General features: G+C 37.1%; 2 protein-coding genes across 5 annotated transcripts in view; both read right to left on the bottom strand.

Annotated features, from left to right (window-relative positions):
* mam (neurogenic protein mastermind) overlaps positions 1–12,216 on the bottom strand; it is an 81,404-nt gene that overhangs the window by 30,716 nt on the left and 38,472 nt on the right. Inside the window, exon 1 of one of the 4 annotated variants that reach the window (XM_065863543.2) lies at positions 1,313–1,440. The exons of 1 other annotated variant lie outside the window; for it this stretch is intronic. The gene's annotated coding sequence lies outside the window, so the exon portion shown is untranslated. Of the gene's footprint in view, positions 1–1,249; positions 1,441–12,216 lie in introns of those variants that run through there. 2 more of the 4 variants (XM_036813176.3, XM_065863544.2) reach the window with 2 other exon arrangements.
* On the bottom strand, positions 4,264–4,770 carry LOC108009711 (acylphosphatase-2). Its single transcript, XM_017074268.4, has one exon. It carries the CDS (start codon positions 4,732–4,734, stop codon positions 4,369–4,371), a length of 366 nt encoding a protein of 121 aa, XP_016929757.3. The 5' UTR covers positions 4,735–4,770; the 3' UTR covers positions 4,264–4,368.

The following is a 12,216-nucleotide window of genomic DNA, read 5'->3' on the forward strand; positions in this document are numbered from 1 at the left end:
CAATTATACAAATGTAACAGCAGGTGTGTATCTATAGCCCCCCCCCACCCGCTGATAACCATCGAAATTTGCATAATTCAAAACCGTTAATCAGCCCAATTGTTTCCACACTGCAGGCACACAAACCAATGCATAAATAGTATATTAGTGTATGCACATCTTTATGAATACGTAAGTGCAGATACACAATTCCAAACGTGTTCTACTTCATGGCACTGTGAGCATGCCCCACTTTTCGGTGAGGGCATTACAAACGACCAATTGCTCGCTCAGATCTGTTCCTCTTCTTCCCTTTTCTTCCCCCACTTTCTTGGCCACTTGTCTTAACAAAATGCGTAACACACACTGAGAAACACTCACTGAAAACACACACACACAGTCAGGCGGAGAAATCTTTGGCGAAAATGTTTTCTTTGATATTCTAGCAAGCAAGTAAAGATTAAATTTGATAATTTATGAAATACAAAATTATGCACAGCGAACCAAAAATTCCCAAACGGATCTACTGCAATGTAATTAATGGTTTCAATCGACTCAAAAGAGTGGGAAAAAAACAGCCGCAGACACACGCACACTTTTTGCTCAATTTTCCTCCTGATTTATTTAGCACTTTTGATTTATGATTTTTAATTTATGCCATTTTACGTCTTACGTGAGTCTTACGAAGTCTGCACCTAATAAATCTGCATTTGCCATGCACAATTTCTCGCACAAGAACCAGATACGAAAAAACCAAATAAAATTTCAAATAAATAAATAGGTCTGAGGACAGGGGGATGAGTAAAAGATATGCTTGAGAAAACACAATAATATAGCTCAAGATCTGCTAAAATATATTTCCAAAGGCGCACAATTCGTGAAAAACTTTTTTGTAAACATAAAAGTGTTATTTCGATCGTATAAGATCTGTTTTTTTTTGCTGTTTGAACTGATAACAATTTTATTTCATTTGTTTTTCCTATAAATGTTTTAGTTTTTGTTTCTAAGTATTGTATATATTGGCTGAATCACTGAGTTTGATAAGAATATTTGCGTAATTTTTGGTTTTTTCGTTTCTTTGAAACTAATTTGTAACTTATTTTGTTTTCACTTTTAAGACACAAACTTTTTTAATCACTTGAACACTTTATTTCTTCATTAAGTTTAAGTGCATTTTTTTAAGTATTTCTTTTTAATTTGTTTTCTTTTGTTGTATTGCCGAAGTCGTTGATGTTGCTGTTGTGTTTTTTTTATCGCTGAGGGAACGAACCGCAGAAATTAAAAAAAAGTACGCTCAGCTTTTCTTTGGCTAGTGTTGCTGTTGCTGCCGTACGGCTATTACTGCTGCTGGTGTTGCTGCTGCTGCTAGTGTTGCTGTTGCTGTTGCTGGTGTTGCTGCTGCTGCTGCTGGTGGCTCAGCTGCTGCTGCTGGTTTGTCGTGCGCCGTTTGGCAGTCGGTTGAGTACTGGCACGAGCCGCTGTCAGCGAAACCAAACGAACCGACTTCGACCGACGAGCGACGCCAGCAGCAGCAGCAGCAGCAACACCAGCAACGCCAGCAACAACACGACAGCAACAGCGACGCCGGCAGCGAGAAAGTTTGCTTTTTGCATTGTTGCAGCGCTGCGATGAGTGAGTATCTGTGTGCGAGTGGGTGGTTGGTAGTATGGGTGTTGCTGCGGGGATGTTGCTGCGGGGATGTTGCTGTTAGCCCTAACAGACGGCTGATAAGCTGCTGCTGTTGCTGTTAGCATGTTGCATGTCAGCTGCTCTCTCTCTCTCGCTCAGCTTTCATGTTGAAACCAATTCGTTTGTCATTTGTTTAATGACACAAATATTTGCACAAAGTGTTTGCATTTATGTATGCCGCGACAACCTGTCTTACCCCTCTGCCCCCCCCCCCCCCCCCCTCGCTTGTGTTTTCAATTTCCATTTTGGCGTCATGAAAGTTTTCCCTCAATTTGTATTTGTGCCATAAATTTGATTACCACTAATAGACTAATAATAATCCAACTAATGATCGTCGTTTCTTTTTCGGCTTTTGGGTAAATTGAATTCGCTGCCAGTTTGTGATGGCTGTTAAATTGGGTTGAGCCTACAAGGACACCAAAGGAAATCCTATCCGAAAGAGGGCCAACAACAAACCGAATGACAAACAACGTGAACAACTAAATAAGGAAGTGACACCGGAAACAGGCAGCGACGTCAAAGTTAGAGGAATGCGCAAAGGAATTTGAGAGGGGGGCTATAAAAGCTCAAGGGGGGTTACAGAAATCACTCAAAAAATCGAGTGAGTCGAGGAAGAAGCTCTCTTTATCTCACATTTTTAGCTCGTTTACAAGGCAACGACACCGGCCGGCTGAAACTAGTTAAGGCCACCACCAACAACCCTCTTTGCTGGCCATAGCCACAGCCTCCCCCTTTTACCCACGCCTCTGCCTCCTTCTAACGCTTACAGCTTAACCTATAAAAATTCCGCAAGCGCAACAAAAACAACAGCCAACATTCACATCCACATCCACAAATGGGAACACTCCACTCTCCGCATGTGAAAATGTGAAAATGTTCTTTTTCAGCTCTCTCGGAAAATCTGGGCGCCTGGTATACACGCAACGAAGTTGCCAACACAAGCTCACATGCACGCACACTTTTCCGCGAAGCTGTTGCTGTTGCGGTGATGTTGCTGCTGTGATGATGTTGCTGCTGTTGCTGTTGCTGCTGTTGCTGTTGCTGTTGCCGCTGTGTCAGTGCCGTTCATTTGTTTGATTTTGTTGTGATTATGCGCAGTGCTTCGGCGACAGAGCAGCCAGCAGAGACGCCAGCGCGGGCAGAGGCGTCGTGGTAGTCAGCGACCCATGGAGGGCATTTGGGAGCACAACAGCAACAACACGGCAGCAACTACAGCAACACCAACAGCAACAGCAACAACAACAGGCGACGGGCAACTGAATACTCGCTCCAAGTTGCGATACACTTGGACAACTCGAAAATGTGATAAGACGTGCATGTGGCACTTCGATTTCTGCCAGAATCGGATTTTAAGCCATTCTGGTTTATATCGAAATATACTACTTAGATATAAAGAGTTTAAAAAGCAAGCTATACCTAGAAAAATCACATAAACGTTTCTCTGAAGGAAAAAGAATACGAAGAGCCTTACGATCTTCAGTCAAGAAGTTTATGTAGTGGTCAATTATAAAGTCCTAATTCAGTACAGTGAACACTAGAATAAAAGTAAGCACCTGATTATTTATGATTTCTCAAATATAATATTTAGTAATAAAAAATTTTAACTAAAATAGAGCTTCCTTAATTAATAACTAGATAAGAAAATCTTTTACTAAAATGAAGCGGTGATGCTGAAGAGTTCCTGATCTAAAAATTCTACTTCATAAATGCTGTCTTCCGTTTCTAAAACTGCAAAGATTTGGTATCCCATATTAAAAATGTATAAATTATATATTATATATCATTCATTGAATCTATTAAACACTGGCCATCCATTTTGAGGCACATTTTCTTAAAATCTTTTTCCAAATCATCTTGTATTTAGATGGCTCCTCCATTTTTTCAAGATCACAAAATAAAAGTAAGCACCTGATTATTTTTGCTTCCGTAAGTATAAATAATAAATAGGGTCTTCCTTAATTAATAAATAGATAAATAAATCTTTTACTAAAATAGAGCGGTGATGCTGAAAAGTCCCTGATTTTAAGCTTATACTTCATAAATGCTGTCTTACGTTTCTAAAATTCTAAAGAATTAGGATCCCATATTAAAAATGTATAAAATATATATTATATATCATTATTTATACCTATTAAATAGTACTGGCAATCCGTTTTTAGACACACTTTTTTTAAATCTTTTCCAATATCAACTTGTATTTAACTCTAGTTCTCCAGCTCTACTGTCGCTAGTGTATGGCGATAAATATTTGTTGCCCTCTGTTGTTATTCTAAATATTCCGCATAGCCGGTACTGTCTGTTGCCTCGACTCTCGGCTGATGGCTGCTGTTTGTGTGTCGTAAAAACTCATTGCCAGTTTGGGGCGTCGCTCAACTGGAAATGTGGCCAAGCCGAAGCTGAAACTGAAGCTAAAGCTAAAGCTGAAGCTAGCTGAAGCTGCAGGTGTCTGTCTAACCAAGTCATCTCACATATATATATGTACACCTCTCTATATATACGAATACCTATATATTAAAAAAAGTTGTGGATGTGCCAGCCCCTATGTAATTGCGCTGAGCATTTCTTTGTGCGGCTTAATTAGTGGCTGGCAGCCTGTTTTTCACTTTTGAGGTTTATAAATGATGTTCGCAAAAGCAAACTCGGCTCTATTGGCAGCTCAATTTGAGGGCCTAAACAAACGGTTATAAACAAATAGTACATTTACAATTTTGGTTCTAGACTTATATCCTCCTTTAAGTGGCCTTTTTTTGGGGCGGGAACATGGTGGTAGCGAATCGAAAAGCGACTGAAGTTGTGCGAGGTGATCTCCTTGGTGGGCGTGAACTCTGCCCGCTCGATAATCGCCCGCGGACTGCCGAAATTCAAGAGCCAGAACTTCAGCTCGTTGACCTTGGGCAGGGTGCCCTCCAGCTGACCCTTGACCGTGCCCTCGTCCGTGTTCATGACCCATCCGCGCACCTGGTTCAGTGTGGCCAAATCCCGGGTCTGTTTCCTTAGGCACACGCCCTGCACTCTTCCGAAGACCTCGAATCCACAGGCGAAGATCTGATCCCCAGGCTGCATCATCTTCCTTAATCTTGTCTCTTTTTTTTGTTTACCAAAGTCTCCAATTAAATCGAGAAAGTAAGTATACTATTGGGAATTTCGTTAGTTTTAGGGAATGTTCATTACACAAATATTGACAGTTTCTGGTCTTTTAAATATTCAAAGCTTGCTTTTTGGGAAGTGCTTTATAATACAATGGATCTTTAATAGAAAAAACGGCTACAGATCGATTAAATAATGAGAATTTAAAATATACTATGCACTATTCAGGGGGATTTCGCATTAGTATGCTTCAAATTAGGTCTAAAACTTGGAAAACGTATAGACATTTACAGTTTAAGCCCTACTTTTAGTTTAATGAGAAAACGGCAGAGAACGCAGTACTAAAGACATCAAATATGAAATCTTAAAGAGAAATCTAGTATATTGAATACTTCTGGAAAGTTTTAAAACCTTTTCGTTCTTCTTAAACAGAAAGATATATAGGAGGAAAATCTAAAGAATATTTGTGTTGCATGTTAGAAATTGTTAGAAATGAAAGTCCCTTTACCAATTTTAAAACCTTTTCCCCATTTTTAATCATGACAATCAAAATACTGAGGTTTCATCTGCAAAATCGAACATTGTATCGAGGAGGGCGCTAATGACATTGTATCTATTGTATATCTATAGCATATAGCATATAGCATATCCCATATCAGCACGGGGGACCCATAAATCACTGGCCACACTCACAGTCACACTCGCTCGCACACTCACATGCGACGCCAAGTTCATCTCATGGCAATCCAATCAACTGGCAATGCCACAAAAGTTTGCAACCACCAAACCAGAGGCGAAACCCTCCTCCCCCCCTTGGCACAAACTCCCTCGCCAGAGCCCATGGCCAACCCCCCTCGAAAATAGCAAAACACCACCTATGCCGATGCGAACAATAACTAACGAGATAAACAGACTACAACATTCGGCGTTAATGTAAACGCGATTCTAAGGCAAATATTTAATACGATATTTATGGCTTAGGCACAGGATGAAACGGAGGGGAGATGGTGCCTCCCCAAAGGGAGAGAAGGGACATGAGATTGAGGTCCTGGGAGCTAAGGTATTTGCAAAAGAAGCCTGTGATAAATGACTACAGCTACAAGTACCCCTCCGTAGCCCATGAATATTGGTTTTTCCGAAGACTACATAAATTATATTTTTTTTCACTATTAAGAACAGTCAGAGTCAAGGTTAAGTTAATTTAATAAGAGAGTTTTTGTGAATTTATCGATTCGAAATTTTTTAAGTCTAAATGAGAAATATACTCTTAAGAATGTATTACAAGTATGTCGTGACTAAAGGATAGTGGGCTTTCCTAATGAACTCATTGTATTAGTGAGTTTAATATATAGTGTTGCATACTTTTAGACACCTAAAAATGAAATTTAAAATCCAAATGATTTCTGTGGCACCCCTGTACGATATTTATTAGATTTCGAATGTAATTTTTCTGAAATATTGTACTTAACCGTTTTTCTATAATCTATAAGTAAGGTTATAACGTTACAAAGATAGTACTCCCACACTTGGAAATAGTTCTAAATATTTATAAATTTTTAAACGAATCGTTTTTTAATTGTAATTTTTTAAATACATATACTACCTTTTTTAAAAAACTTGGATGTTTGAGTGGAACGAAAGGTTTCTTATTTTCCTGTCCGACAGTAGTTTCAACCAATGACATTCCCATAGATTTTCCCCCCAGCACTGGCCACTCTCAAGTGAACCGAGAATATGTTGAAATGGCCCTAAAGTTGCCAATTTCGTTAAGCGATTTTTAAAGTTTTCGCAAAGTGGAACCAAAGGCTTCCAATTTGGCCGGCACGCTGTGGCCAATCCAACTCGAACTCCGTCGTGTGCCCATTCAAATGAAACAGCACGAGCCTCGGGTTCGTTTTGAGTTTCAGGTTGAGTTTCAGGTGAGTCCGACGTCGCTGCCGCTGCCGCTGCCTCTGCCACCGTCGCCGTCGACGTCCGTTCGATATTGTTGTTGTTGCCGAGCCGAAGGTGAGCAAGCCAAATCAAACAAACCGAAGCGCAGCAAAATGTGGAAGAAGGAGGAGAAGGAGGAGGACGGGTGGAAAAAATACGTTGAAACGCTTCAAGGGATTTCGCATGCCTCGGTGTTGTAGCTACGGGTTTAGAGGTATATCTATAGGTATAGCTCATGTTGTTGCTGCCAGAAACTGCGCTTCAATTGCGACGGCAACAGCAACAACAACAACCAGTCGGTAAACAAAACTCGGCTTCTCCGAAGGCAAACTGCGTGAAGTGCGAGAAAGAGAGCCCACATTCAAGAGAGTGAGAAGAAAAGAGGGATCTTTCAGAACGGATAAATACCAGATAAGCCCAACTCACAGGGGGATTTATAACTTTAACAGTTATGAAGATAAATCGAAAAAGGGGGATCCTTTTAAAATAAATTATTCAAATTAAGTCAAAGTGATCATTATAATAAAGTTATTACATAGAACAACATAATATTTTGTTTAGGATTCCATATTTTTAACAATTCAACAAAATATATCTAAAGATTCTCCAGATATTTCAATGATTTTCTAGATACCTACAAAAAAATTTAGAATAGTGTTAAATTTATAAAACAAATCATTCAAGTTAACTCAAAGTGATCATTATATTAAAGATTTTCAGCAAGGTATTATAGAACATCATAATATTTTGTTTAGGATTCCAAATTTTTCAGAATTCAACAGAATATATCTTAAGATTCTCGAGATCTTTCATTTTCATTTTCTAGATACCTAAAAATATTTAGTATGGTGCATTTTATGTTTGTAAATTTTCTTTAAAGACCAAGAATTCCTCATATTTTCCTTAGATTTTTTATCTTTCAGAACGTTTGGCCGCCAAGCTAAACGGCGCCAGGCGCACACACACAATACAAATCAGAAAAAAGGCGAAACACAAATAAGCAACAAGAACAACAATTAAATCGAATTGGAAATTAAAAATAAAAAGTACAGTACTCGCTCTTACACGAGCCCAAAGCGTTTTCCCCCACCCGTTTTCCAAATTGAATTGAAATGCAAACGAAAGCTAAATACTAAAATTAGCTTAAAATAAGTAAAGCAGACAGGGCAATAACAACAAGTGAATAGAAAATCAAAGCGAAGCATATAAAACAGCGATAATTCAAACGCAAAATGTAAACACTTCAAAGCCGGAGAGCGGTCGGAAAATGGTGGAAAAGCTGAGAAAATACAAATACAGTTGCATGGGAAAATCGGAATAATAAGAGAAAGAAGTCGGATTCGTTTGGAATAAGAAAAGTGGGGAGTATTTAGGTGAATGGGGGGGCGGGGGTTTTGAAGTATGAAGTCTTGACTTGGCCTTTAATATCTCACTCACACACACACACGCACTCGCACATTGATTTGTTTACGCAAATGACACAATTATTATTCCATGCAGAGAGAAAATTTATAGTTGCTAAAAATAATAATGGATCAAAAGGGTAGTAAATGTTATAAACTCTTAATTTTCAAGCTTTAAAGTATGGTATTAATATTGTAAATTTAAATATTTCGAAAACTGTATAGTTCATTTTTTGAATTGGATTAAATTATTAAACAGCTTTAAAGAGAAATGTTGAATAAGTATTAAAAACGTTTGAAAAAATGTTTATAACAGAATACAATACTCAGAAGGTACATTTCAATAAAGCATTAAAATTACAATTGAATGACTAAAAATTGGTTTGTACATATATTTTAAAAACAATACCATTGTTACCCAACTACTTTATAAAAAAAACATATTTATAATTAAATGGGAATTTAAAACTGTTAATATTAGTTGAGCATTTCCAAGTTTAAAAGATTAACAAATGTATCTAACCATTGGACTTTTTCTATATCTTTTACTAATTCCAATTGGATTTACAAATCTGCGACGTACGAGCATTCCAGAAAATCCACTCAGAGAAAAAGATTAAAGATTAAAAGATTAACAAATGTATCTAACCATAGAACTTTTTCTATAACTTTTACTAATTCCAATTGGATTTACAAATCTGTGACGTACGAGCATTCCAGAGAATCCACTCAGAGAACTGTTATACACACTCAATCACTGAGCTGCCCTACACTGCGTATACGTAACCCGTGATCTTGACTTCGGCTTATCAAAATAACTCGACGATGATGCAAACATTCCAGTAATGGCGATTCCTTAATACTCTCGAAAACTTAGCTCAACTTACGGTTTTATCTGCACTTCATGCATATTTACACGAAACAACAATGCGATGATGGGTCAAAAAAGGGGGAAAAACTCACCTGCAACGAGAGAAAAGGAGACAAAATACTGATTAGCCACAAATGCAGCGTAAACGCAATGAGAATGATAAATCAACTGGCTAAAAATACAGCAACCACAACAACAACAAAATCACGTCAGCGGCCAAATAAGGCAAACAATTGCAAAAATCTGCATGTCGACGTCGCTGCCTGCGTCGACGTCGCCAGCAGCGTCGCAGTCGAAGAGCTAAAAATATTTCACTCGGCTCGCTTAGAAAATCCAAAATTAGCTGGCACGGCGTGCGCACAAAATCCAAAATGAGGGACATAAAATGAGGCACAGTGGTGTGGATTATATTTGCTAACAGTTCAAAATTAATAAAGTTAATAGTCTAAAACTTTATCATATATATTTTTATCAAAAAAGATAATAGAGTCAGTACTTTCTTATTTTGAAATTTTATATGATCTACTTGATTGTTTATCTTATCAAATAGTTAGTTTACGCAATGAACTAAGGGGGATTGTTGGCAAATTATTACTCATACGTAGCTAATATTTTGATTATTTAAAAAATTGATGAAAAGAAAAAATGGAAGGGAAAATTGACTTCGTAAACTGCCATAATATTAATTACGTTATATGTATGTCGACAGCCCGTTTAAATATAGCTAGACATTTTTTGAGAATTTTTTTTCAATGAATTTTTGTCGATCATATTTAACTATGTTAAAAACCTTTTCATAATTCAAACAATATTTAGATAAATATTGTATAATATTTGGTAATCCTTCTTTCATATGCTGATTAATTTAACCTATGAATTTATGAATGTTATATACGTAAACCAATTGACTTAGGGACGGAGTAAAATATATACATATTGTATTTCCGAAACTGTTTGATATTTCTAATTTCCACCCACTGTGCGGCGTTTGTGGCGTCACCGTTGAGCGAAGGCAGAGGCAGTGGCTGCGACGTCGACGCCGACGCCGACAGCGTGCGACAGCAGGTTGGCAGAAAGTCTGCCACTGATAACGGGAAATGGCATGCCAGCAACAGCGGCAGCGAAAGCACCAACAATAAGGAGAGCCATCGACATTCTCTCACTCTCTTTCTCCTTCTGTTGCCTTGCCGGCTCCCCACTCACTTACACTAGCACTCACTCGTTGGGGCTCTCTCTCTCTCTCCCTTCCTCGCTCGCTCGCTCGCGGTGGCCATGTCTTCCATGCTCTCGTGGCTGGCAACGCTCACGCCAAAATAAACAAAACAAATGTAAAGTGCGCCCCCTTTAGCAATGTAGTATACACTGGGAAAAACCAGGCATTCGTTTCTTAATATGAGGTTAAATTTTAGTTTTATTTTATTTGACGTAATGATACCAATACTTTGGTCAAACATATCAAATTTAATACTATCTATTTATTTGTTTTTTTAAGATCATTTAAAATTCTATTAAGACCAAGGAAGTCTCTTAAAAGTATACTCTAAAAATGTTAATTGGATTTTCCCATACATAATTTATTGTTGCCTACTTCAAGGGAAATTTTATTTTTTAAAAAAACGTTTTATTACATTCAGATTTTTGTAAAATCCGTAAGATTTTCCCATGTGTATGAGAAAAGCGAGCGTAGGGCCTACTTGCTACCCCACCAAAAAACACCCAACCACCTAGGACAAGCCATGAAAATAAATATGTGGGCATAACAAAAATGAAAATTGTACGCGAAATGTGCCGCAAATGGCAGCAGATTTGCCATTAAAATTTACAAACGGTCTTTCTCCCTGTTTCGGGAACCGAGTGGAAACTCGTGAGATTAAGGGGGGGAGTGGCGAGGAAGACAGGGAAATGGAGAGAAATGAAAACATAGACAAACAGTCGGAGGTAAAGCGAATCAAAACAAAACAAAACAAAGGAAACATCACAAAAACAAGCCAAGCAATCGCCCTGACTAAGTGACTCTTTGCCTCTCTTTTCAACCCACACCATCGTTCTCTTTCGCACCTTCTGCTAGGCTGTTAAGTAACAGCTGTAAATTAACAGCGAGCGTTTTTAGAACGAGCAATTAAAGCTGTAATAAAGCAATTAGAGGTACAATTACCCAAAGTTCGTCCAATTTGTGAGAAACAAAAAATAACACAGGGTAAACAAGTAATATTTAGAAGGAAAAAGACTTTTAAATGGTTTAAAACTTTTAAAATATGCCAACAATTAAAAAAATATTTTTAAAATTAATAACTCAATATTCCTGATTTATAATGATAATTCATCTTTAATTTTTAACACCTATTAGCTGTTATATAATTTTTTGTTTTATGTTTTTTAATAAATCAGCTGAGACATTACACATACGCAGTGTGGACCTATGGCTAACCGTATTGGAAAAATTGCATTCTGTTTTGCTGTTGTCAAGCTCTGAAAGCACCGCATATGTTTTGTAAATTAATTAATAGTTTTTATGCACGCTTGGAATGTTTAAATAAATCATTCACAGTGACAAAAACAACACATTTTTTTGGTTTAATATAAATTATACAGTTTGACATAATTTTTTTTTTTTAATTTAAATATCCATGTAAATATTGGTGGCATCACAAAAAATTGTAATATTATACTGGCTAAATGACAGCGGCAGTGCTGACAATACCAATTAGCCTCTCGGTCAGGACAAGTTGGCCAATAGATGACACGAACAGACCACAAGGGAAAACGGAAGTAGAAAACATGGTGTGAGCGAATGAATTGAAAGCTTTAATTAACAGTGCCAACTGTTAATAAAATAGTTTGGTAAATGGACTACTTTTTAAGAGTAAAATATGATACACAATTTTAATTAATAGCAGGCATACAAAAATAATATCGAAAACATAAATTACAAAACTTATAACATATATTTTCCATTACTAACATTAAGTATACGCAAAGTAAACCAAAATTTAGTTCGACATTTCAGGGTTTTTATAAAAATATTTATATAAAGTGAAAGCCTAAAAAGCCTAAATTCTTTTTATGCCATATATTTTTATAAAAGGAAAGCCTAAAAAGACTAAATTCTTCTTAACCTTACTGTAATAAAATTTTTTGGTAAATGAACTACTTTTTAAGAGTAAAATATGATACAAGATTTTAATTAATAGCAGTCATTCCAAAATAATATCGAAGACAAATAAATTACATAACATATAACATATGTTCTCAGCT

This window comes from Drosophila suzukii, chromosome 2R, assembly GCF_043229965.1.
Source record: "Drosophila suzukii chromosome 2R, CBGP_Dsuzu_IsoJpt1.0, whole genome shotgun sequence".
Taxonomy (NCBI): domain Eukaryota; kingdom Metazoa; phylum Arthropoda; class Insecta; order Diptera; family Drosophilidae; genus Drosophila; species Drosophila suzukii.

What these genes read in the sequence shown, in the direction of transcription:
- LOC108009711 (XM_017074268.4), bottom strand. Translation starts at nt 4,734, where the DNA reads ATGATGCAGCCTGGGGATCAGATCTTCGCCTGTGGATTCGAGGTCTTC.